Source organism: Periplaneta americana, chromosome 2 (genome assembly GCF_040183065.1).
Source record: "Periplaneta americana isolate PAMFEO1 chromosome 2, P.americana_PAMFEO1_priV1, whole genome shotgun sequence".
NCBI lineage: Eukaryota > Metazoa > Arthropoda > Insecta > Blattodea > Blattidae > Periplaneta > Periplaneta americana.
Window position 1 is genome coordinate 43465626 of NC_091118.1, and position 27972 is coordinate 43493597.

The 27972-nt window shown below is 34.9% G+C and overlaps 1 protein-coding gene and 1 non-coding gene across 2 annotated transcripts in view; one reads left to right on the forward strand and one right to left on the reverse strand.

Annotated features, from left to right (window-relative positions):
* Positions 1-450: 450 nt before the first annotated feature.
* The window catches only part of LOC138692995 (guanylate kinase-like), a 60944-nt gene continuing 33422 nt past the window's right edge, over positions 451-27972 (reverse strand). Inside the window, exon 5 of the mRNA XM_069816492.1 lies at positions 451-26951. Within this exon, the coding sequence (XP_069672593.1) occupies positions 26935-26951 (17 nt within the window). The 3' untranslated portion in view covers positions 451-26934. The remainder of the gene's footprint in view (positions 26952-27972) is intronic.
* TRNAF-GAA (transfer RNA phenylalanine (anticodon GAA)) lies at positions 11664-11735 on the forward strand. The gene has a single exon. It is a non-coding gene; the product is annotated as a tRNA-Phe (tRNA).

The window sequence follows — 27972 nt, forward strand, 5'->3', positions numbered from 1 at the left end:
TTAACGATGCTGTATCAACTACTAGGTTATTTAGCGTCGATGAGATTGGTGATAGCGAGATGAGGTCGAGGATTCGCCATTGATTACCTGGCATTCACCTTATGGTTGGAGAAAACCTCGGAAAAAAACCAATTAGGTAATCAGCCCATGCGGGGATCGAACCCAGGCCCTAATAGCAACTTCAGATCGACAGGCAAGTGCCTTAACCGACTGACCCACGCCGATGGCTGTTCTCATCTATATGGTACCATTTTTAACAAAGGAATGTCCAATCTGTTACATTTGTGGTCACGGCTTCAAGGATGGATTCAGCAAAAAAAAAAAAAAATAATAATAATAATAATAATAATAATAATAATAATAAAAAAATAAACTATAAAATCTGTGGATATACAAGACATGGTTACAAAAGACTAAAAATCATGTGACAGACGACAGTTGTTAAGTAAATGAGATAAAACAACCATATTTTCTTTTTATTAAAATGTTTCAAATGTCCAGTGTGGTCTCCAAATTGCAAAATGAACGAGTACTGTATAGCTAATTTAATTACATTTCACTATAATAAAACTTAGAATTATTTATGCACCATGGAATGGTCTAGTATACATTACAAGATTTTTTAATTATTTCTAGCTCTCATATTTTCGTAATTTTGCTCAAAATAAAATATTCTACAAACATAGTTTTCCTGTAACTATTTACAACTTAATGCTTTTCATTTATACCTGCCATACATATTTTATGCCTCATAGTGCTTTCATAACCTAACATAAGAAGGTAACTTCTGAGCACCATACACTAGCTTGTATTGTTAAAATCATTTTACATTATTTTTGAGTTAATGACAAGTTATTAAGACACAATAAATGAAAGTAATTATATCTGACCAAAAGTGACACGTACCCATTACCACTAAATACTCAATTTTTATGTCAAATAAGATGCTGAATTCTGGACACACAAATACATAGGGCTTTCCTAAATTAGTTACTCATTAAAAACGCTTGTATGTATGCATGTACAACTACTCTTAATATATTCAAGTGCTACAGCATACTGTTAGATTTGTTTATTTACAACTTGTTTTCTGTTGTGAATATATATTAAATTTACAATTTACAAGAGCAAATTATGTATTATTCCACTAGCTGATTAATGTTACTCTTCTTTCTAGTAAGTACTAAATACAGAAAAGATAATGAATTTGGTTTTTGTTAACCATGCACTTAACCAATTCCATTGTCCTCAGTTTCTCACAAGCATTAATTGTAATGTTGTACAATGTTTTTAGCCTCGAGTAAATTAAACGGTATCATTAGATCTGTGAAATTTGCGAGATGTGATAATACAAACTATACTGATTTTGCCATTTTTTTGCATTATTTATTTATACTTCTTCCCATAACCTCAAAAAAAAAAAAAAAATCTGAATCACGAAAAAACAGGGGAAAAAAAATTCAAGTTTTTAAACGAATTACAGCAATACCTGTTTTATTCGAGAAATCTTGACAATAATGTAAGTCATATTTTCATATTTTCCTCGTTTTTTTTTTTTTTTTTCGATGGCATATTTCGTTCTGCCATTTTGCAAACAAATGAATGCAACTATGTATTAAAATCTATGCAAATTATAAAAGGTAAAAATATCCCCTATATATGCCATGAAGGTGCTTAGAGGACAGGGAGTAGAGTTCTATGCTTTCATGTCATCTATAGGTATCCACACCATTCTTGAAGGATGACCTTTAATGCACTGTCCAACTAGCGAGCCTCTTTAGCTTATCGCCTTTGTTGCAATGAATCTCCGCCCATGTTCACATGACGCTAGGAAAACAAACACTGGTTTTAGTGTTAAATAGTGTAGTAAATATAAATTGTCTACTGAACTCAAACAGGATGTTGTTTTGTCAGTACTGAAATACTCAATACTTATAATAAGGAATCACTTGTATGGTACACATAGCACATAAATTGGTTAAAATAACATTTTATTTGCAAGTTCTTTAAGTTGGAAAAAAAATGTTACTTGTTATTCTGTGTGTTTGCACAAATCTATATTTTGGTTCAGATAAAATTCAACTGAAACAAGTGTTACGTTTTAATAATTACATGAACCCTCAATTACCTTTTCCTCTTGGTAACTAATTTAGAATAGCCCCATATTGCTGCAGTGCTTATGACACACATCACAGTGTAAGAATATAAGAAATATCCTTTCAAGAAAATTGTTTGAAGAGCTACTAACAATCAGTCTTATAAATATTCCATTTTAAGCAGCATTCATTAACTAACTTATACCAACACATACATTCACAGTTTCGGGATCTTAACCTTAAAAATTCCACATTTCTCAGTCTCTTAACAGTCTAATCACTCATACTTTTAACCCTTAAGCCCTTTAGGGTTTGAGGGTAAAAAAATACATTATACCTTATTCCAATTCTTTTCTTTTATAAAACTCTTACATCGAAGTGTAAGAATTTCTTTCTGCATTCCATAAACACACACTTATGTAGTTAAATAACTCAATACTGAGACTAATGTTGGAAGAGCATGGCTGAAGAATGGTAGATTATACAAAGACTGGTAGAAACAACTGATATACACTTACAATGTTAAACTGCAGACATAAATCTCTCATGTGTCATCAAAGCAGCTTTATTCCATGTCCAGAACGCATTAAGGGGGATGAAGGGTGAACAGGGTAACTTGTCTCAACCAGGAAAAATCCATGTTGATAACGACCACACTGTTTATAGCTTGCGCAAGGAACGATTACCGAAAAGCAATGGTGGCGATGCTGTCTGTTTTGACGTGTGTTTGTAGGCACGCCGAGGGGGGAGAGGTGCGAACCGATGGAAGTACTGCCTCTTCCAAGAAGATGAACAAATGAGGACATCGCTGTGGAAATAAAGAACGCAGCAAGAGAAAAATTCGAAGCTAATTAAACGCGCAACATACTGTATGTTTACGAATGAAATAATAATACCGTGCGATACAAGACACGTATTCACATGCTATGAAACAAACTAAAGCTGTAATGTAACTATCACAATGCAAGACTGATTATATTGATGTCATTTCTCTTCTGACTGTACTCTTGAATATCATTCAAGCTATCTCGTGACCTTTCCTGTCGCTCGCTCTTCCTTATCGCATTGTTTGATTCGCATTCTTTCTGTCGGTATTCCCTGCTTGCGAGACCTATATCATGTTTGCATCACATTATTTCTTTTATATTATTATTTCCATGTGCCTGCAGGGTTTACTTCAATCTTGTGAGGTGCCTTGATCAAGACTATAGTTTTAACCTGCAGTAACCCAGCACACAAAAAATCTGTATTAGGATTGTTCTTTCTCACTACAACTCTTATTTTCCTTCCTTCTTCCATGGCTCTACATCCCCTGATGGGTTATGGCCCCCTTCACAATCCTACTCCAATCATATTTTTCTCTTTTTTGCACCTTTCCAATCTCTAACTCCCTTCTCCTTAAATCCTATTTCACGTCCTGCAGCCATCTTTTCCTTGGTCTTCCCTCCTTTCTAACTAATATATCATTATGTAAATGGAATTTGGTGTTCTCTCTTTATCCAACCTCTCTATATTGCCCAGCCAGCTAATTCTCAGGGCTTTGACATGTCTTAATAAATCCTCTATTTTCAATATTAGGCTAATCTCAGAATTCGATCTAATTGTCCATGTGCCCACTTCACACATTGGACCGTATATGCGTCCGATAATCTTTCTCTGAAATATTTGTGAAGCATTTTCATCATTCTTACTTAAGACGGAAACAAGAACGAGAACGGAAATAGTGTTAAAATAAATGTAACTCAGTTATTTATTATTACATTCTGTAATCTGTGCTTCAGTAGCTGACCATGGTAATATCTTTGAAAAATATTGGAGTGCAAGAGGTCAAATGATTTTATTGTCAAACGCCTGGCATTAGAAAACAACAACATTCTGTAATCTTGTGAATCAGATCTAAAATCCTCCCAAACAGACTCCAAGCCATCCTAATATACTCCGTGGCATTTTCAGCTTTTAGTGTACATAATTCCTCAACACATTCCATATGTCATAAGTAGGTGTGTGAATTTTTGGTATGAACTATATACGCGAAACTCACGTTTATGCATGTAAAATGCAAATTCCTTAATGAAAGTCCAAAATTAAGTGAAATATATCCTCGAATTTTTTTAGAAATTGATAGAAATTCACGAAATTACTTCATAATCACGATAAAAAAAAAGCACCAAAAAAGACTTTTCCTTCCAAATAAACCGTGAACATTGTCTTCGTTATAAAATAGACATGAACATTTCTACATATTTGATCCTTCAGCATTACATGCATGTAACATCTGGAAATTATGTACGCATAGTTTCAGGGACTACTTCTAGTGAACAATACAAGCAGACAGTGGTCATTTCTCTTTCCTGCAATAATTGCCTTCGTGAGATCAAGAAAGCAGTGACGTCACCCCCTCACAGTAGAATGAAATTAAATCTCTTGTTCTTGACCCTACTATCCGTTTCGAAAGAAACCTAAATCAGGCCACCGAAGTTGATATTGAGAAGAAGTCTATATATGAACCTTGTCTGCCGTATCTTTCTCAAAAGTACAACGTCCCTCTTAAACAATGGTCTGTCATTGGTTTGCTGTTTGGCAGTAGAGATTCAATTACAAAATTCACATGGAATTATCTTAAGGAACTTCACATTCCTTTTGATTATGTAATGTCTATTCTTATAAATATTATCAAGAATTCTCTTCAAATATTACATCATCATCTCTATTTCAATTAATCCACTTATATTTGCCTTCAACAATTAACTTTCTTTTTTCTTTAATGAATCACATCACATTATATTGTACAAGTTTATTGTATTCAGGACCCTTGTGGTCACTCAAATTCTTTGAGCTGATGTCTATAATTTAGAAAAATATATATGAATTTAATTAATGATGTAAACAATTTTCTATTAGTTTCAAAGGGATTTTATTATTTTTTAAGTTTTACTTAGTGTGCGAAATTGCTTGTTTTCTTACAAAATATTCACAGAAATTAAACCATTTTAACCACCGAAATCAGGGTAGAATATTCACCATAAAATCACACCCTTAGTCATCAGTCATCTTATGCAATAGATCACTTTTATCTGTTAAGTACCACACTAAATGGTGCTCTGTTGAAAGAAAGGAAGGTGGCTGTGATAACCTCACAGACTACGGAGAAATGCCAAGAAAAAAAACTTACATTCTCAACAGAATGACGAAAAGAAAACACCTGTCTTCAATAAGAACTGAATCTTCAACCTTGCTCCACCAACTATGCCAAGTCAATTAGGTATAGCTTCAACAGAAACTACACTGAAGCAACAGAAATCCTATTAATATTAACATAAAAAAACAAAGATTATTTTTAATATAACCTTAAACTTACAGTATGATCTTTTACAGATATGGCATTCTTATATTTATATTTACACAAACATTTTCTTGTAATCCAGAAAGTAAAAATTCTAATGATTAAGGATCACTGAATCAACAACATATTATGTAGGCGTGGAGTCAGAATCTTCTTCAAATTAAATATCATATGAGCTACTATACACTCATACTACTATCAACAGATGCCATGATAGTCTTAATATTGTACAGAATTTATCATACCTCTCGGGAGACATATTAGATACTAATTGTGATACATTATCTGATACGTTACATGTTTGTGTAAACGTGATCAATGTTAGTTACATACAATCTTTTTAAATGTGATTATATTTACCTTATGTAAATTATTCCAGTATTCTAAATGAAAATTGTTTTTTTTTTTTTCACCTATTTCCACACTGGCAAAAAAGAAAAAAAAAATTAAATTGCTGGTTTTCTTTCTATTGTTAGTCATAATCATAATTATTAATATTACATCTCGAAAACTACAGTGACTAAAGAGTTCAGTTTACATGCAAAAACGAATAATGAGATATTCATAAAAATACGGATAAAATTAATTATAATGTATTATAAGTGTGCCTAGCCAATAACAAATAATGTAATTCCAATGGGATAAAGATCTCGCCAATGAATTTAGCAGTGACACAGCATCTACATGAGCACTGGAAGTGTTATTTTCCTAATACAGAAATACATAACTTTGTACTCATATGAGCTGGAGGAACATGTCCTCTCTTTTCATTTTATTATCCTGTAGCAGAATATACAACGAATTTTGAAGGAGCTACTGCTATTTATATACCTTTGCAGAACTTCTTATATAGATTAAGTAAATTCCAAAACGCTGTCATATTCGCAGTTTCAAAGACAGTCGTACAAAGCTATAATTTCACAAGTTTACAAAAGGGGCTAAAATTCAGGATTGTGAGAAAATGATATATGATATATACCTAAGTAAACTAAAAAATTACAAAGATTTCTTCCCACTGGGATAAAAGGGGAAATGAAACAGAAGACCTTCTGGCTAAAAGGGCACTGTTTGCAACCATCTAATAATAGACTTCTATTTTATTCTTTAAAACAACTAATCAAAAGTAAATTCAGATCTGTCCAAAAATTCGGATGGAACAAAAAATAAAAGGGAAATTTTATACACTGACCCCGAGATAATACCTCAAGGGCCATGTAAATCTGGTGTTGCGATGTTCAGGTTGATAAGAGGTCATATTGTTTGACAAGCCACCTGCAAAGGAGAGAAATTTCCCATACATCCATCTGTGTATTGTGTTATCCAAATGAAGAAATGGACATTGAAAAGATAAACAGCATTGCTAGAAGAAGATTAAAGCTTATGTTTTATTTAACAAAGCTTGCAACTACCGAGGTTATATCAGCATCGCCGGTGTGCTGGAATTTTGTCCTGCAGGAGTTCTGTACTGCACGCATTGTATTCTTCACCTGACATAATTAGGAACATTAAATCCAGACGTTTGAGATGGGCAGGGCATGTAGCATGTATGGGCGAATCCAGAAATGCATATAGAGAGTTAGTTGGGAGACCAGAGGGAAAAAGACCTTTAGGGAGGCCGAGACGTAGATGGGAGGATAATATTAAAATGGATTTGAGGGAGGTGGGATATGATGATAGAGACTGGATTAATCTTGCACGGCGGGCTTATGTGAGGGCGGCAATGAACCTTCGGGTTCCTTAAAAGACATTTGTAAGTAAGTAAGTGATTAAGTAAGGAGTTCTTTTACATGCCAGTAAATCTACTGACATGAGCCTGTCGTATTTAAGCACACTTAAATGCCATGACCTGGCCCGGGATCAAACCCCCAACCTTGGGCAGAAAGGCCAGCACTATACCAACTGTGACAACCAGGCTAACACTGGAAGAAGATATACAAAAATACTGGAGTGCAAGATGACAAATGACTTCATTGTCAAGTGCTAGACATTGGACCAACAACATGTTTAGTACTATTGTACAATTATAAACAAACTATTATATTATCATCACATGAAGAGATAAAGTGTCATATATTGCAGTTTTAATGAGGGTAAATGAAAATAAGAAGAAATTAGAGACTAGGAAAACGAAATTCATTCTTCATAATATCAGACTTAACATATATTGTTGGAGAAAATACTTGGCAAGAATGGAAGAAGAAAAGACTGAGAAGAAAATACTTCAGACATGCTTAGTAGAATGAAATTAACAATTATGAAGAATTTAGATAGCAGATGAAAGAGTAGCATGGTTGCAACAAGACAAAGTCTTTTAGAATTGATTTATTATTATTAGTTGTTCTTTTGTTTGCACTTCCTCAGACATATGAGTCAAATTATGTAATTAAAATTAATTGTATATTCTGTTATTGCAGTATGTAGTAAAATAATTCACAGATTTTTTCTCAGTAAACTTCAATGTCTACCACTGAAGAACATTTTATGTAGTGAAAAATGTTCTTTATATATCACAATATAATTATTATATTGCAAAAACTGAGAAGAGTACAGCTTCCATGTTTACCTAAGCATTAAATACTAATATGCTTACGATTTTTATGTAGAACTATGTTCTTCCCCAAGTGTGTTGAGAGGATATGTATGGAGTTTTCCATGTCCCAAAAAGTCCAAAATTTGAAATACTACTGCGTGGAAACTGTAAGAGCTACGTCAATGTTTTATTTACAGTTGGATAGAGGCTAGATGTCGCTTCTTAATAATACGAGGGAGATCCAGGAAATAACGACCGTTCGCGCATACCCGCCGCGCAGCTGACTCCCCTTCCTTGTTTGAAGGTCAACTGGCTTCCTTAACATGTGTTCTCATAATGTTGTGAGTACTGGTTGCAACAAGTCGCCATTGTGCATTTTGTGTTACTTCAAAATTAACGACGTGGTTGATAATCCCGCCGACTGTGAGGTGAGGAGTGTGATTCGATTTTTGAATGCCCGACATTTGAAACCTGCAGAAATTTACCGGCAATTGAAAGAAGTGTATGGTGCTACTGTAATGAATGAAAGAAATGTGAGAAAATGGTGCGAAATGTTCAACAATGGGCGAACAAATGTCCACGATGAAACTCGACCCGGACGCCCATCACTCATCACAGAAGACCTGAAGACTAAAGCGAACGACAGAGTCTTGCAAGACAGGCGCACATCACTCGACGAATTGCATATTGCCTTTCCTGACATTTCTCGTTCTTTGCTTGGTGAAATTGTGTCGCAACATCTTGGCTACCACAAAATCTGTGCACGATGGGTTCCACGGCAACTGAGTGACCAACACAAAACTCGGAGAATGGCCTCAGCATTGACATTCTTGATGCGATATCACACAGATGGAGACGCCTTTCTTGATCAAATTGTGACTGGTGATGAGACCTGGGTGTCTCACAACACCCCAGAGACCAAGCGCCAATCATGTCAGTGGCATCATCCCTCATCACCCAAGAAACCGAGAAAATTCAAACAGACTCTCTCAACACAAAAAGTCATGGCTACTGTCTTTTGGGATCGTTTTGGAAGTGATGAAGAGTTGAAGAAGACAGTGAACACCTGGTTTAATGAACTGGCGACAGAGGAGTATAACACGGGAATTCTAAAGCTAGTGAACAGATACGACAAATGTTTAAATGTAGGTGGTGATTATGTAGAGAAGTAAAGGAAACTTAAGTTATGTAACAGACTTTGTTTTTTCAAATAAATATATATTTTTTTAAGTATTACAACAAAACGGTCGTTATTTCCTGGATCCCCCTCGTACATAAACTGGATGGACCAGATACACGAGGGAGACGAGGGGAAGTGCAGTGAAAATGACAGTCTTTAGTAATCTTGGCATGGTGCTTCAGTATGAGTCAAAGCTGATTGCATCATTATGACTTCAAATACAGAAGCAAACAGTACCTCATTCTGTAACTTAAAGACAATGCTATCAGTGGATAGAAATATCATTCATCTGGAAGTTAAATTAGGAGATCAAATTTGTAGTAGTCGTAGTAAAAATTTCAAATGTGCCAAAGAAATTTGGAACAAAATACCATAACAACTAACAAATGCATCGAGAGCAGTGACCGAGGACACAAGGATTTAGAAAACATCACATATGTTGGAAGCTGAAAGAAAACGAGAGTACAGGACAGTGTTTAAGGCCACATGCTAGGGTGGAAATTCATGTCAGTAAGTAGCAGAAACAGAGCTACTACAATAATATAAGTGGCTTTGACATGACGTGATACTCAGATGTTTCTGAGATGCAGATTTTTGAAGTTACTGTTTTTTTTCTCCTAGTACTTCACTTGTGTGATAGTACCCACATGTAGGTCTACATAAAGATATGCGGCATAGTAAAGCTATGCACCTATCTATCTTTTTTCCAGTATCCATCACTGTAAAGCAAAATTAATTTTTTTAAATATGTTAGCTTCAAAAGAGGCAAAATCAGTAAAAGGTACATAAGCATTTTCCCATGAAAATTTGTATTGTATTTATTTATATGTATAATGAAATCCATGCAAGGAACTCAAGCAAGATATCATAGAAAAACTTTTGCATGTTATAGAATTTTATAACAACACAATTCTGTGGCTGGGAGGAAAAAGGTCTTAAGTAAAAATTTTATACTTTTCGGGAGAGTAGTAGAAAGATTGAAATTGGTGTCAATTATAGATTTTCTTTTAATTAAGAGGTTTTTCCTGGATATTATTTGTTTATATTTCTTCTAAAATAGGTAATGTTGCTCATTTAACAATTCTCTTGATTATTTCCAAAAATAGCCGCACTTAAGCCCTGAGAAGAAGGGACTATTTAAACTTTTTTCATGTCAAAATAAATGGGAAATGTAAATTATTAGGAATGCAAAATAGGTCTTAAACAATATAGGACTGTTTTTACCTGGGCTTAAAATTTTAAAAAGAAAGTCATCAGTATGTGAAAAAATAGCTAAAATACAAGTTAGAGCTTTTTAATAGGGCAGCATGGAAAGTAAACATGTGATATTTATAGGGAATAAAGTATTAAATATTCTTAAGTCCTTTATTCTGTGTGTGCTCGATTCAAAAAGTACTTAGGACATTTGATAACTCTCTATAAATCCAATCAGGAGTCTTATTTGACTTTAACCATTTTAGTAGATTGTAGAGAATTGTTTCTACTTTCAGAATATATAATTTTCACAAAAAATTGACTTAAGACCTTTTTCCTCCTGGCCACAGAATTATAGTTTGCATATAAATCCATAATCTAGTGATAAATCAAGTGTATTTTATTTTTCAAGTTTTCCTAACTTATATGAGATAGGAAATTATGTATGAAATGAGGTTGTCTTTAATAGAATATTCCAAAAGCGAAACTGGGATGTAATTATTGTGCATTTATTCCAGACTATGGAGGAAAAATAAAAAACTAGGTTGAAGGTTCTAGATCAGGCCAGCGACCTACCTAGGTAAAAATCATTAAATGCTCAGAGTACCAATGCACAGCCTCGGAACAAGAAACACTATATGACGACCAAAGCAAGGAAAATACCCATTGTAGCCTATTCAGCAGAAACAAGACCGGATAAAAACAGACAAAATGTCGGAAACCACAGAAATGAAAATTTTAAGGCATATTGAAGGAAAGACATTAAGAGACAGACTAAGAAACCAGGACATAAGATATATTATTTTAATGTACCGAAGTACATATGATATTTCCATGCAGATATTATGCGTCATCATATGATGAAAGAGTAATGGAACGGAGAAAAATTCTCTCCGGCGCCAGGATTTGAACCCGGGTTTTCAGCTCTACGTGCTGATGCTTTATCCACTAAGCCACACCAGATACCATCCCGGCGCAGGACAGAATCGTCTCAGATTAAGCTCCAACTCTTGGGTTCCCTCTAGTGGCCGCCCTCTGCACTACATCATAGATGTCTATGAACGTAGGACCGAAGTCCACACATGCGCTGAGGTGCACTCGTTATGAGTGATATGCGTAAATCACTTTGTGATTTAAGACGGCGCTTATTCTGTCGGATCCCGGCCAACTAGTCACTCATAACGAGTGCACCTCAGTACATGTGTGGACTTCGGTCCTACGTTCATAGACATCTATGACGTAGTGCAAAGGGCGGCCACTAGAGGGAACCCAAGAGTTGGAGCTTAATCTGAGACGATTCTGTCCTGCGCCGGGGTGGTGTCCGGTGTGGCTTAGTGGATAAAGCATCAGCACGAAGAGCTGAAAACCCGGGTTCAAATCCCGGCGCCGAAGAGAATTTTTCTCCGTTCCATTACTCTTTCATCGCAGGACATAAGAGATAAATACAATATTACAATTATAACAGAATGGGTTAAAAAAAGAAGAATAGAATGCAATGAGCACATTGATAGGATGACAAACAGCAGAATGGTCAGAATAGCTAGAGACAGGATCCCCACAGGGAAAAGATCAATTGGTCGCACACAGAGACAATGGTGTGATGACGTAAAAGGAACACTGAAGAAAAACAGACAATATTGCCTATGTATTGTCTTCCCGCTACAAGTTGGAGCGAGGAGAAGATAGGTGGGATGGGGGAACTTTACGCTACAATCTGACCTGAAAACTTCGGTCCGCTTACTTGGCTACAAGGGAATGAAGTCAGACATTAAAGATTCCGCATCTTCGGTGTTGTCGCTATGACTATCATTATCACATTTTTCGAAATTCTTGGAATATCATCTGTCCATGATAATCGTCTGTTGCTGTTCCAGTCTTGTATATTAACTAGAATCTCTCAACAAAGCCATTAGCCCCACCCTGATGGACAACAATGAGTCTTTTGGACACATTTACGGTAATCAGAACTCCCGTAACATTTTTATCCTGCCAGCTCTTGGGAAACGTTAAATTGGTGGGCTTATCTATCCATATCTCGTCCAGGTACAAAATGTTTTTTTTTTTTTTTCATTTCCTTAAGCTTTCTTATTTTCTGTACATATCTTCACATCTAATTTTGAGTGCTTTCCCCTTCAATTATTTTTTTTTTCGATGCACACTTCTTCCATCTGACATCCATTTCTTTCAGTATTCGTCTTAATGTTGTCTTTCATTTGAAATCAATTCTCGCTTGTAGCAGGGTAAAAGCTTGTTGCAGCTTGGTACTACTTTTTTTTTTTGCTTGATTATTTAACGACACTGTAATTACTACTAACTTCTTTAGTGTCGATTGAATTGATTATGGCGAAATGGTATATTGCGAAATGAGGCCGATAATTCGCCATAAATTACCTAACATTCGCCTTCCAGTTGGGGAAAACCTCGGAAAAAACCCAACCAGATAGTCAGCTCAAGCGGGAATCGAACCCACGCCCGAGCACAACTGCGATATATGACACTTTATCTCTTCATGTGATGATAATATAATAGTTTGTTTATAATTGTACAATAGTACTAAACATGTTGTTGTTGGTCCAATGTCTAGCACTTGATAATGAAGTCATTTGTCATCTTGCACTCCAGTATTTTTGTATGATATCTTCTTCTAGCATCAGCCTGGTTGGCACAGTTGGTATAGTGCTGGCCTTCTATGCCCGAGGTTGGGGGTTCGATCCTGGGCCAGGTCGATGGCATTTAAGTGTGCTTAAATGCAACAGGCTCATGTCAATAGATTTACTGGCATGTAGAAGAACTCCTGCAGGACAAAATTCCGGCACACCGGCAACGCTGATATAACCTCGGCAGTTGCATTACCTCCTGACCTACGCTGGTGGCCCTCTTTCTTGACCAAATAAATATTCTCAATTATATACTTTTGACAATCTCCGGTCAAAGTCATCTACATTTACGTTTCGATAGTCAAGACATTTCCACTTTTTTTGCCTCCCCCAGGTGTCGACAACGCACTTTCTTCTGTGCAGTCTTTCATTTCATTCTTTATACGCTGTATTCTTCTTGTGGATAGATTAGAGTACTTTTCTGTCTTTGCTGTTGGTTTCGTAAGAGGAATGCAAAGGTAGTATTGTACTTTTTCTTCATCACAGAATTATTATATTTTATATTTGCAGTAATATATCTTTCTTCGCTATAGATTGTCAATCCTTGTTTCCTCTTCGTCGACATATTTACAATAAACAAAAAACTGCTATAAACCTAAACTAACAGTATACATAACATAAAGTCCATTAACTATATTATTATCAACAATATGATCACTGAAAGCAAATGATAACTAAACCAATACAAAGACTTGTGACATATTGAAAACAATTGTTCTGTTGAAACTAACAAAAGAACTACATTTAAAACGCCACTATTATTTTCACAAAGTCGCAAAGACTCTCAGACACGTGCAGTAGATGTTTGTGAAATAGGAATATTACAGTGAACAGCGCGATGCGCATGCGCGACTGTTTCCCCTCCGGACCGTCTAAGTACTTCTGGCGACTTCTCCTGGCATAACAGTGTAAGAGAAGAAGAAAAGATGATAAACAAAGAATTCTTTGTTCTTCTGTAAACTATTCATATCTTAACAGTAATTGCTTAAAATGATACGGAAACAGCTAGGCTTCTCTTGGGTTCTCAATAAAAAGCACAGAAGTTTACAGTACCAGTACACTAATTGTACAGTTTTATGTGCTGACAGAATGACGTAACGAAATCTGACAAAATGTTACTAGATAATGATTGCATTCAAGCTCCTACATTTTAATTACTAATCTACAAATACCACATATAAATATACTAATTTTTCGCTAAATTTTCATTCATCTTCATCTTCTTATTCCCAAAATATTTCATAATTCATAAAATAAGAAAAAGTACAAGCTTGCACATAAAACCTACAGTTCTTCGTGAATTGTCACTTTTTCATTCAATTTCCTATCACCTTAGCCAGCCTTACATTCTCCATATAATTTCACATGACTTCAAAAAATGGACAGGAAAGGGATTTGTACGTACTATAATATTTCAGATCAACTATTTCGTATAATAGAATACTACAGAAAATGAGAGTAAAATTTCTAAAAATGTTTGGACTCATAAATGTCTTCATGAGTTTCTTATTTATTGCTAGTGACGTTATATTAAGAATTACCATCATGACGAACAATAAAAAGTTAAAAAACAAATTTATCACAAATACGTTAAGTGTATATGTTTATATTGTAAGAAATCTGAACTACGGAAATACTATTAATATATATTATATTTTTTACAAGATTCATCAAGTAATTTACAATGCATACAGAACTTGGAAATAGGTAACAGATGACATAACCTAACATAAGGATTTATCATAGTTATGTTTTATGCTGTATGTTTTACCAACAATCTTGTGTTAATTTCATTGTGATACAGTATACATGAAAGTTAGTTTATCATTGCAAATACAAACATTTTATTAGGTTTATTGTACACTTAAACTACCGGTACAACTACAGAGCCATGGTTGGGTAATTAATTCAAGATGCTTTGATGATATGATGAATACAATACCTTGCTTTACACATAAAAATATGCCGATTCTTCAACAATTTAATTTAAAAGAGAATTAATTTAATAAAATTAATAAAATCGAATATGTAATACAATCTGTCCTTATCTCCCCATTAAACATTTTGGGAATTAAATATTAAAAGTTAATTTTATAGAACTCCTGTCATAGTTTCTGTCTCAAAATATTTCAATATCATTGCAGCAACCTTTAAACACTTAGGGTCATATTCATAGACATTCTTAGCGCAGGCTTCCGGTGGATTATCAGTGAACTAAAGTTTTTCGTATTCATAAATCTGTGTTAGCGATATGATATGATACGAATCCTGTACAAGTAATCAGTCGATAGCCGGGGCTAGTTTAGCACACTCGTAGCGCGGGCTAGCAAAATATCTATGAATAGCAACCTAAAAAATTTTATGGTATTAGTACTCTGATAGATAATATTTTTGTCTGGCAACATGTCTGGAAAAATCAATTAAAATTTTTTTTTTCTAGGGGAGGGGGGGTCTAATGGCAGGTACTTAACTTTCCGTCATTTACCTGTCTCCATCTACAAGCAATGTGCTGAAGCTGCACCTCTTTTTTTCAATGTAGGCATTGCCCTTGATGGGTCATAAGAGGCAAAATACATTGCACTGCATAATGATTATTTTTTTTAGTTTCTTATTTAACGATGCTGTTCCAACTACTAGGTTATTTAGCAATGATGGAATTTGTGATAGCAAGAGGGTATTTGGTGAGATGAGGCCGAGGATTCGCCATAGATTACCTGACATTCGCCTTACAGTTGGGGAAAACCTCGGAAAAAACCCAACCAGGTAGTCAGCCCAACCGGGAATCGAACCCATGCCCGAGTGCAACTCTGCATCTGCAGACAAGTGCCTTAGCAGACTGAGCTATGTCGGTGACTCATAATGATTAATGAAGCAGTGGTTGAATGCTATTATGGAAAATGGGCCCAAAAATTCGTAACAAGAAACAATTTTTCTTTTATCAAATCCCAAAATCATTAATTGAAGGGCTTTCCACAAAAATGTTGCATAATTCATTTTTATCGAATGTGAGTTAAGATGGGATAACGTTCATTATCCAAAGCCACATAATGTCACAGAGTATAGCATGGATATTATGATCGTAGTGTCTGTAAAGATGATGTGAATATTATGCTCCATCAAACAATGCTGGTTATGCTTTTACAATGGCAGATACTGGACAGAAGTGTTTCACTTTCTAAGTTAAAAAAGGTGAATAAGAATAAGTGATTAAATGGCGACCTTACTCCTGTTAATTATGTAAGCATGTGTGGCTTACAGCTGTTTCGGTGCTACTTGACACCATCCTCAATGTGGAGTATTGGAATGATAATGTGAGGAAGAGGCAAAGGTATATTGGGAAAACATACATTACCAAGAAAGGTATATTCAAACCTGAATAAAGTGTGTTAGAGTAATTTCATGACTCTGTTGCCACAAACATTTCGCCTGATTTACATAAAAATAATCTCACTAAATTCAATTTCGTAAAAATTTTATTGTACATGAAATGTTAAATTCAAAACATTTAGATAAGAATCAATAAAACAAGGAGTAAGTGTTACACCATACCATCAGCTCCCAAATATCTTTCATGCTATTAAGAATTGAACTATTCTATTGGTGCACCTCAATACATAGCACCCATTTACTTGGTACCACTTGGTTCACATGCACAGCCTAGATGATAAAACTTTTTACACACGGCTTAAGTCAAACATGTGTCTATGTTCACCTGATTGATCAAGTGTATATTTAACATTGCAGCAAGTTTTATTATTTATGCATAATTTTAAATGTTTATGCTTGTGAATAGGAACATACAGTAACTGTTCTAACATATAAAGGACATAATTTGGAGAGAATATTCACTGCACAATGTTTATGAACAACATTAAAATTACTGAAACAAAGTTCAATACAGTTAAATGTTATTTACGTTACAACTTCTCTGCTCCTATTATTTTGAATTTGTATGTGAATGAAACAATCCATTAGATGAAACAATTACTAATACAAGCTTGCTATATCTATCTATATTAACAAGCTACTTCTAACAACGCAAATTTTTAGAAACAATTGGGAATATTTATAATGAAATAGCAACAACATCATAAAACAATGAATTAAATCTTGATGGGTATAGAAATAACTTTTCAGTTACTAAAACAAATGCCAGATTCCACATTTTTCTGATAAAAAGAAACCTGACAAAAGTTTTTGATGCAGTCGGCAAATCACACCCATTTTTTCCTACTTTCCTGTCACTTTTGGAGCATTGGTAGCAATATTTTCTGTTTCCCAGAAGACAGTAGACTATATCTATCCAATAATGCTTTCCGTTATGTAATTTATAAAATTCGAACGTGTCTTACTGAATAGAACAAAATTACCGGCAATGTAGATGCTTTTGATATTTACACAAAATGAAGTTACACTCTAGAATCGAGCACCTAAGTTCAAAATATTATCTCAAAACATTTGGCACAAATTTGGTCCACATACCTAAAAGGAATATAAAGAGGCAGTGACAAAGAATATGGCTCAATTCTGTTTTAAGTGAACGGAGTAATATAGGTCTTTCAGACTGAATTATAATTACATTTTTTAATATAAGCTGCACAATATATTATTAAAAGTCTTCTCTGGAGGTGGACTTTTCCAATTTATTTATGTATTCAAATATTTTACAGCATGGTTGTCATCATCATCCTCAAAAGCCAGAAGGAAACACAGTAGAACTTGGTTATAACGACATCCAAGGGACCTTGAAAATTATGTTGTTATAAACGAGTGTCGTAGTAACCGAGATTCATATTATCAGTCTAGTGAGGTGGAAAATGAAAAATAATAAACATAATTAGGCTTATTTTAGATTTATGTATTCACTTTTAAGCATACCATGAACACAATAAAATACATGTACAATTATAAATACAGTATTCTGTATTAAAACAGTTTGTTCATTACTCACCAAACTTATTTACTGAGGAGTGAAGTAATCAGTCATTTTACTCTGTTGTCTCCTACTTGCCCAATATACACTTTCTAAAGTAAATTCTATGTTCATTATTTCAGTTGCAATTTCACTGCTCCTTCTCCTAGCTTCATAGAAATGTTCACAATTCTAATGGCTTCTAAAGTGTCACTCACTTCTTTTAGTGGCCATACTGCGTTAAAATGCGTGCACCTAAGTGAGAACTTACTGTCTAAACTGACAGCATGCAGGTACCGTTAATACCGCATGAATTCGGGCAGGTTACAATGGGATGGGGAATCTGCCTACATTCCAGAGGTCTATGATAGAAGGGAACAGTAAAGAATTTGCCAGATTTCAGCAAAATATTTCTTAAAATACTTTGGTTCTTAGAAAATTGTATTCCAAACTGAGGTTGAAAATGACGTTATATGCGAGGTAGACGCATATACGTTTGTCGTATTAAGCAAGGTAGGATAGCATATGTCTTATGGGGAATTAGTTGGGACCACAGAATATTTGACGTTATAGGCGAGGTGTCGCACAAAACGAGGTCGCTATAACCAAGTTCTACTGTACGTCCAAAATCTCCATTTTGAGATATGATGAAATGAATTGTTCCACTTTACACACGCTTTATGACTTACTTCCTTTGAATATCGAAATATATATGCAATTATCATTTCCTGCAGTTTGGGAGCACCAACATCAAAACATGCATAAAATACTATACAGGGTGAACCGTAAGTAAAGTCATTAATTCTGGTGGATGATTCCTTCAGTAAAGAACAAAAAAGTCATATACCATTTTGCTACATTTTGAATAATTTTCCAGAAAAATGTGCATTTTAAAATACATGAATTATAAGATCATGCAACGCTGCATCAGCAGGGAGTACACAATCCCTTCACTGAAGGTCATTGCCAGCGTACATTGTTTTCAAACTCGTAAGAAAAAATACAGATATACAGTGAAACCTCTCATTTATGGACATCAAAGGGATGTGACAATCTGTCTGCATCTGGGAGGAGTCCTTTATTGGGAGGGAGGCTCCCCAAACTAACAGTAAATTTATAATATGCATTATAGGGCGATTCAGAAAGATGGAAACACTTTTAATTTGCTATATTTCCTGAACTATGTGTTGTATTTTAATTCTGTCGAGTATATTTGAAAGAGGAAGGTGTAAAGTTTCGAATACTACCACTAGAGCGCCCCACCGCACTGTACCATCAGCTGTTTCGAATACGCTGCACTGTAGAATACCACGTCAGTTGTAATCGAGATGGCTACTATGGAACATAAGATTTTTTGCGTTCGTGAATTCAGTAGAAGCGAGTCTGTGACTGCTGTGCAGCGTGCATTTCGGCGTAAGTTCAATGTTACACCTCCAACGAGGAAGAGCATTTATCATTGGAATAAACAATTCGACGAAACTGGCTCTTTGAATAAAGGTAAAAGCCCAGGTCGACTGCGTGTATCGGAGGAGAACGTGGACCGCATTAGAGCGTAGCCCAATGAAATCAACTCGTAGAGCAAGTAGGGAACTTGGGCTACAGCAAACAACTGCCTGGCGTGTACTGAGGCGCCGTTTAGTGTACAAACCATACCACCTACAACTGCTACAGGCTCTTCGCGCAAACGATAAGGTACGGCATGTAGAATTTTGTAATGCTATGCTCCGAAACATGGAAGAAGACGATTCGTTTCTGTCTCGTGTAAATTTTAGTGATGAAGCTACGTTTCACATAAATGGGAAAGTCAACCGGCATAACGTTCGGATATGGGGGCTACAAAATCCCCATGTGACACTGGAACATAAGCGGGACACACCTAAATTGAATGTGTTTTGCGCCGTTTCGTTGAAAAAGGTTTATGGACCTTTCTTTTTTGACGAAAATACGGTTACTGGAGTAACGTATGTTAGAATGCTGCAAAACTGGCTTGTTCCTCAAATGAATGAAGATTCAGGAGATTACATCTTTCAGCAGGACGGAGCTCCGCCCCATTGGCACCTGAATGTTCGACGTTTTCTGAATGAATCTCTACCTCAACAATGGATAGGCCGCATGGGAAATGCAGACTTGGCACTTCAGTTTCTGGCCACCGAGGTCCCCCGACCTGACAGTCTGTGATTTTTTCTTGTGGGGGTACGTAAAAGATGCAGTTTATGTACCACCTCTTCCCATGAATTTGAATGAACCATCTCACAGCTGCGGTGAACTCAGTGACGCAAGACATTCTGCAACGAGTGTGGGACGAATTCAGCTACCGTCTAGATGTTGTCCGTGCAGCCGGAGGCAGACATGTGGAACATCTTTAAACTTCCATGTATGTACAATCAAATGTAATTTACAGAATTAAAATACAACACATAGTTCAGGAAATATAGCAAATTAAAAGTGTTTCCATCTTTCTGAATCACCCTGTATATCCCTTCACGCTTTAAATTAAATTTTATGACTTTGTTTAAAATCCACCCACTTCCAGTTAAAAAGGGGTAGCCAAGACGTCTAGCTCATCACTAGGGACCAGATTTTTATGTAATTACATATTATATTCCTTTCAACTTAACCGTATATAAATAACAAATCTATGCGAATCCTGTAATTACCACTAATATATTAAAATTTGATACTACATATTTTTACATATTTACCCCACATTACATATTATGGCTTGGTATTACATAAATCTACATATTTAGGGGTTTTATTCATTTCTACTTCTCTAAAAGGAAAAAAAAAAATAAATAAATAAAAACTTCTGCTGAGGAAGTTTACAATTTGAAATACACAGATTTAAAAAGCCTTTTTACCTACCCAAGAAAGGATATATTTCAGGACGAAACATAACGTCCTCAGTTCCAGAAAGTAATAGAGGCACTCACCCCATACCGCCCACTGTAAATATGAGTGAACAAAAGGCAACTTTTCTCATACAACTACCTTGTATTGTAAAAAAATCACTCAGAAAGTAGCATTGCCTTCATGCGGTGGAGTGGGACGAGGACGACATGATTTGTCTCGAACTATAATTGTTTTGCACATGCCTTAACAAGCCGTTCCCATGCAAATTGCAACCTTAACCACCCTCTTCCTAATCCTTCCAGGGAAAACCCGTATCAAATGTGACACGAGCCGCAATAAAGTAGCCGACTTTTGAAAAGAATCTGGAGTAAAGGAACAAACTGGAAAGATGTTGAAAGATTAAAATAAATAGTAGACCTATACAGAAATGGGATTTTCCGAGCAATTAGAAAGTATAGTTCTCGGCTGGAATAATCCTACTCTTCTGAATGAGACAAAAATGTCACTTTACAAACAACAGTTTGTAAATGCCTATAGTTTGAGGTTTTAGTAGGTACATTGTTTCTTACAGGGAGCAGCCAAAATGCATGTGTCCCACATCTCCTATTTTCTCCTAATCCAGTAAAGTGAAACAGTGCTTGCAGTTCTGTTATGTCATTAATTTCATTCACTTCTCTAGTATTAGTACTTACAGTATAAAGTGCGAGTTTATCTACTGCTTTTAACTAACTAAAATAACCCCTGTGTCTTCAACCCTAACGACAAAAATAAAATCATGGATTGCGATTGACGAAGCTTTCACTACAGATGGAAAAATAGTAATGTGTCAAGTGTCCGGCAAAAAAGTCGGGTACTCTATGAAATCACAAGTGGAGAGTCTTATCAATCCTGTACCTGCCAGATATTGATATTAAATATTTTCATGATTTTACATATTTTGGTACATATTCAGATTATTTTTCTTGCACAAATATGTACATATTTCACACCTTCATATTACATAAAAATCCGGTCCCTAATCATCACATACTCCACTTCACTTTCATTAAAAATGATTTTTAGAGATACTGTATTTGAAATTACTGAAATTTTTTTTGTAATTAGCTACACTAACCTTAATGCTCATAAAATTCACACAATATCAGCAGCTTTCTTATTCCTCGCTTCTTTTTGCCCTCAAATTCCAGAGGGACATTCATATTACATCAGTTGGGAACAATTGGAGAATGAATGTAATACAGCAGTGCTAACCATAGGCTACTATAGTCGCAACATTGTTATTCCCGGCGTGACTCCTCCTCTTTGCTTACGTCTTAGGAAGTCAAGGCTCTATAAAGTCTAGGTAGGTAGTATCGTTCGCCATTTTTGTTCTTTCGTTGCCAAGCTACCAGACGAGGGATCTATTTGCCATACCGTTAAATATTATCATGTCGTAACTCCTATGATAAATCAAACACACTGTAATTCAGCAAATAATTGAGCAGCAAATAACGTCCTCGTGTCCTTTCTGCAAACGCAAACGAAAGAGCCAAAATGGTGGGCGATTATATTAAGTATTTATCGAGCCTTAGGAAATGCTTAACTTCTTCATCAGCGAATCACAAGATGCACAAGTTTAAATGTAGCCGACCTGCAACGTGATTGGCTGCCGGAAATTAGAGCGACGGAACTATAGCTACTACAGACCGGGCCGTACCGAGCCATGTGAAATAAAAGAGAAGTGATTTTGGTCCAGGGGAAATAACTCGTCTTTTACGAAAATACTCACAGTAGCCATAAGTCATACCATAAGGGCCGTACGTAATGTTCCATCATGTTGGTGACATTGTGTAATTCGTTGTTATCATAATAGCACAGTTCAACAGCTCCACACTAATTTAGCCATCTGTCGAAAATTACTGCTTCAAAACCTCATTTTGCCAACGCCGCCCTAAATCTATAACTTATATCTCCAATTTTACAGTTGTTTTGTTTCTATTAATTTAAATAAAAACAAAAATTGAATTTATTGTTTTTCTTTAAGGATAGTACTGTCATTTCAAGATGATTTTTCACATATACAGTAAGTAGGGTACTTTCTTTACAGATACCATCTTTTCATAAATAAGCTTGCCTCCAGTACATGCAACTTATATTTGGCACTGAATTATACATAAAGAATTATCGAATCTCTTTAAGAAATAGATCTAACTGTTCTGTAAATGACCTTTTCATATACCTGTCCATATATAATAATCCATGGATTACAACAATAAGAAAGTATAACATTATTAATAAAGAAATAACTGCCTTTCTCAACTCATTTATCACAATGTTCTAGGGAAACAATTTCAATCTTATTTCTATACGTAAATGAAGGGGCTTTACTCGTAAAATATTCCTCATATTACAATAAAAATCATACCTAATACTAAATAAACAAAGAATTGCCTTTCTCCATTCTTCATTTATCACAATGCCATAGAGAAACATTTTCAATCCTCAATAATAATTCTAAAACAGTTTTACATTTATGTACATATATTTACACAAGACTATAGCTGCCATTTGTATTAGAAGTGGTGGAAAGTGCTACAATAGTAACATAGATATCCTGAAATTAATATATCTTGCTCCAAGTTACAATGTGTTATATCTTCTGAATCGGAAACAACTCTTCACAAATATAACTTCACTCTTCTACAATTACTTCTATTGAAGCAATTATTTGTTAAGTCAGCTGATATCAACAGACAATACATTTTTCGGAATCAAATATGTTCACCAAACCACATGAAAGCACGAATTGAGCATGAAAATAATATAAAGTGAGAGAAAATTACAAATGGAACTTTGTAAAACAACATTATAATGTTATTATCATCATACAATGGGTAGAACACACAACAAAACTACTGAAAATTTATTATTAAAAATAAACTCTAAACAAACAATACAATCGTGTTTCCTGAACTTCTGAAATATGCAATACCATCATATTAATTCTCAACATGATTTCGGCCACCCATAAAATTGAAATATCCTCTCTTATAGCACAGAAGTGTACATTCACATCAAAAACAAGGCTATCCCATTACAGAGTCCAAAAGGCCCTTAAGGTGATGGGATGTCAGTCTTATATGCTGCCAGTATGGCCCCAAGGAAATATCCCTGATACCCTCTCTTAGAGGCTGAGTAACCCCAAGGGCCATAGTGTGGCAGGAAAAATTACATCAATAAAGACTATGACTCCACTGGGACCTCCTGGTTTGCAGCATAAGACCTTACATGTGATCCTACTGAGTGTCCCATATTCACATCAACTGCTGAACATGCACTTTGCCCTCAGAAGAAATACCGGTAATATATTAACATTTTTCAATTGCTATCTAAAATGAAAATTTTAAGTTAGACACTAAGTCCTTCGAACTCTGAGCAGTGTCCATTCAATTGCGATCTAAAGTAAAAAGTTTAAGTCTATAATAATCACTCTGTGTATCTCTTAGCAAGATTAAAAATAATATTTAAAGTTTTGTTCAAGTTTACTTTTAATATGACATAATAGGTCTTACATTCAAAACGAATATGACAATAAGTGTCCAATTCTGTAGAATAAATAAATTATATTCTGATATTAATGGTTTATTTTATAACATAACATACAAATAACTAAGAATTTTGGAGTAGGTATATACAATAAATATATTCTTCTGCAATTACATACTCCTTATTTTTTAGAAAATTATGTGTTATGCTGCACATGGAAGGAAACAAGATCATTATACTATATTACAATCACAGAACAACAAAATAATTGATTTTGTATCACTTGATTTCCGGTATATCAATTCAGAGTTCAGGAAACAGTAGAATAAATAAATGCAATGATGAACATGAGGTAACAAATGACCATCACCTTCAATACATACATGATACTACCACAGTCTAGTATATACAGTCACGAAGCTTGAGTTGTTGAGGGTACTAGGAACAATAGACTGTGCCAGTACTATTTCGCATTGTCTGTGATGAGGTGATAGTAGGGATCCTAGTGGTTAGCAACTATCCATGGATGCATATTTCCTACATATTGAGCTTCGTAGCTGTATATACTAGACTGTGACACTACCAAGTAACTAATTTCTCTTGACACTACTCCCAAAAACAAAATTTACCATGACTTCCACATTTATCTATCCAAACCATCTATTTACATGGTGACATATGAAGGCTTACAATATAATGGAATGAAGATCGTGAAGACGACATTATCTTCACGAGAAATGTAATGCATTCACTCGCAAAAGAAATATCTGTTGCTTTCATAACCTCACAAATTCCTTTTCTTATGTAATTATTCCCTGAATGTTACCAAGTCATAATCATGAACTTCATTAGATGTCTCAAAAAATAAATTACAACACTTATCTATAACAACAATCAGTATAAGCAACAGTTTTTAAATCGTGATAATTAAAAACAAGTGAATGGACATGAACTTAGGTGTTTTTATGCATTTGCAGTCAATACTTCAAAAAAGGGCTTGACATTCTCCAGAACTTCAATGACCTTATATTTAATTAAATGTTATTTTGTGTTACATTATGCATACACAGGATAATTCAATCCGAAAGTTTCAATTGCGTATGTATTATAAAACACACAGTTTTATACTCAATAGTCTGTCCCAACTTCATCAAGTCTTCCAAATGTTTTATTGATCTACTAACATTCTTAAAAAAAGAATCTCGGTTTGCAATTCAACACAAAATGTAAGGAAGGACTAGTCCGAAATGAAGCCTCACTATATCAAAATGACGGATAACCTGTATGTATTGTTCATTCAGTAAGTAAATGGTTTGAGTGAAACAAAACAAATGAAGGCTAAAGGAGAAAAACAATGAATGTCATATTTCTGTTAAGGGTGAAATAATGATCTAATTTAGTATATTATTGCAGACTTTATTACTGTTCCTGCTGAAATTGAAGGAAAGGATGACTGTATCCATGTTGATAATTCTCCTTTTTACCAGTTTTGATGAGAACAACACTAAAGTTTGTACCGTAGTAATCTATTGAATTAGATAATGATATCATCCTTAACAGAAATGTGACGTCCATCTTTTTCCCCATGTACCCTTCAAATATTTGTGACTAGAATATATGCATACAGAAGAATGAATTCTCTTTATACTTGTTTTTTTGAAAGATGGGACATGACAGTTAAGCGGCCAAGCTTGGAACTACAGTGCCATGTTGCCAATATGGACGAACATGCTGCCAGCTGATGGTAGCTAACAATTGTCGTTAAAATGGCTGATGTTAAAACATTCATTGACAATTGACGTGAAGGTAAGAAAACAATACAAAAATCGACAGAGAATCAAAGACGAAACGTGCCAATGCTAACAGTGTGTGCACAATAAATGTAGCCAAGAGAGCTATTAAGCACTCGCCATATGGAAACTGTAACTTCGGCAACTCAAACATTGTTACCATAGCAACAGGCCTACCATGCTATGTGACATTCAGTTGTTTTTCCGATCGCAATGCTCCTGTCATGTCCCATCTTTCAAAAAAAACAAATATAGGTGGGAACAGGTTACCAGGCACAGATACTGACAAACTTTTTTATATGATAAAGTTTTAGCAAATCAGACTATAAAAAAAATATATATTTCATTCATTACTAATACTGCATTCACTAAAATGATAATGAAATGTAAGTTGTTTCTGTTTTTCAATAAGTCTGAATCCCAATAGATTTTTATCATCTTAAAAAAAAAAAGTTTCTGTGTAGTGGAGATAATAGGCCTATATAAAATATTACAATACAAACATCTTGAATGAAATCAAGCAATTTCAGTATTCGTCAAAGACATAAATATCTGCAAGAGAATTTTCTTTTGGCATTGGATTAAATACTTAAAAAAGATTTGTCAAGCCCTTTTCTATAGAAAGTATACAGAATGAGATAAATATCAGTTCTCCTTACACAGTGTGTACACAGACAAGGTATCCCGGCTCTCTAACACTAGATCTGATTATGCGGGGATACATACCGACCAGGTTAGGTTAAGCACAACAGGGATGAACACGACACAGTGTTAGTGGTGGTGGAGCTGTCATCTGGCATGCAGACAGGGGTGGCAGACTGGCTTCTCAGCTTGCGTTCTGCGTTGTTGAATCTCTAGTCACTGCACCCCCCTGTGCCAACATTTATTTCAGGTATCATGCAATTGAATATGTAAAGGGCTTACAGAAAAGTGGGCCATTTCTCACTGTTAACAAATAAAATATAGCCAAAAGTGGCTAAATATGTCATTTATTACGATTAAATTTTCTAGGAATGGTTTTCTAGAAGGCTAAAATACTATATAACATGGGGCAGTATCAAATCATTTAACTACATCAGGGGTTCACAACCAGAATGGACGAAGTCCATCTGGAATAGTTCTGAGATATTGAGTCTTAAAGTTTCTGGCTCACGCTTAGCAACCTTCACCTTCCATAGGAAATGCTGCCCTCTGTGGAGTAACAAATGAGTTATGGACTTTGTTTGTTATGGCAATGAATAAATCTAAGTGTTCTTCATCCGAGATTGTATTAATCCACAAACTGATCACTGGTGGACTTGGTCCACTCTGGTTGTGAGCCCCCTCATATGAACCCGACTCTTCGATCAAAATATGTTCTCAAATAAATAGGTAGGTAGGTACTTCAGAAAAAAAAAACATAAGTGAGACTGTATATAAATAAATAAACAATTCCGTAATAAATAAGTAAATAAATAAATAGTAATTTATATAATAGTATATGAGAGTAAAATTAGATTTTATATGCAAGTAGAAAGTTTAGTGTCCGAGGCAAAGCCGAGGTGACAATTTCTATGAGTGCATAAAATCTGTTTATGCTAGTGTGCTATACATTTTAGCCATTACTGATATCTAAATTTAATTTAATTTTAAATCCTACACCTTTTCTTTGTAATGTATTGTTTGTGAAGAAGTTATAAATGAATGTTTGAATTTGATTGTTACTGTATTGATTGTCATGGAGACAGTGACTAAATAGTACATTATGCAACGAGCCTATAATGGTAGTAATTAAGATGCGAGTACTGTATGTTTATGAAACGAGCGCAAGCGAGTTTCATAATTTTCATACGAGCGTCTTTATTACCATTATAGTCAAGTTTCATACGACTTTTTATGGTCGACCATATTGA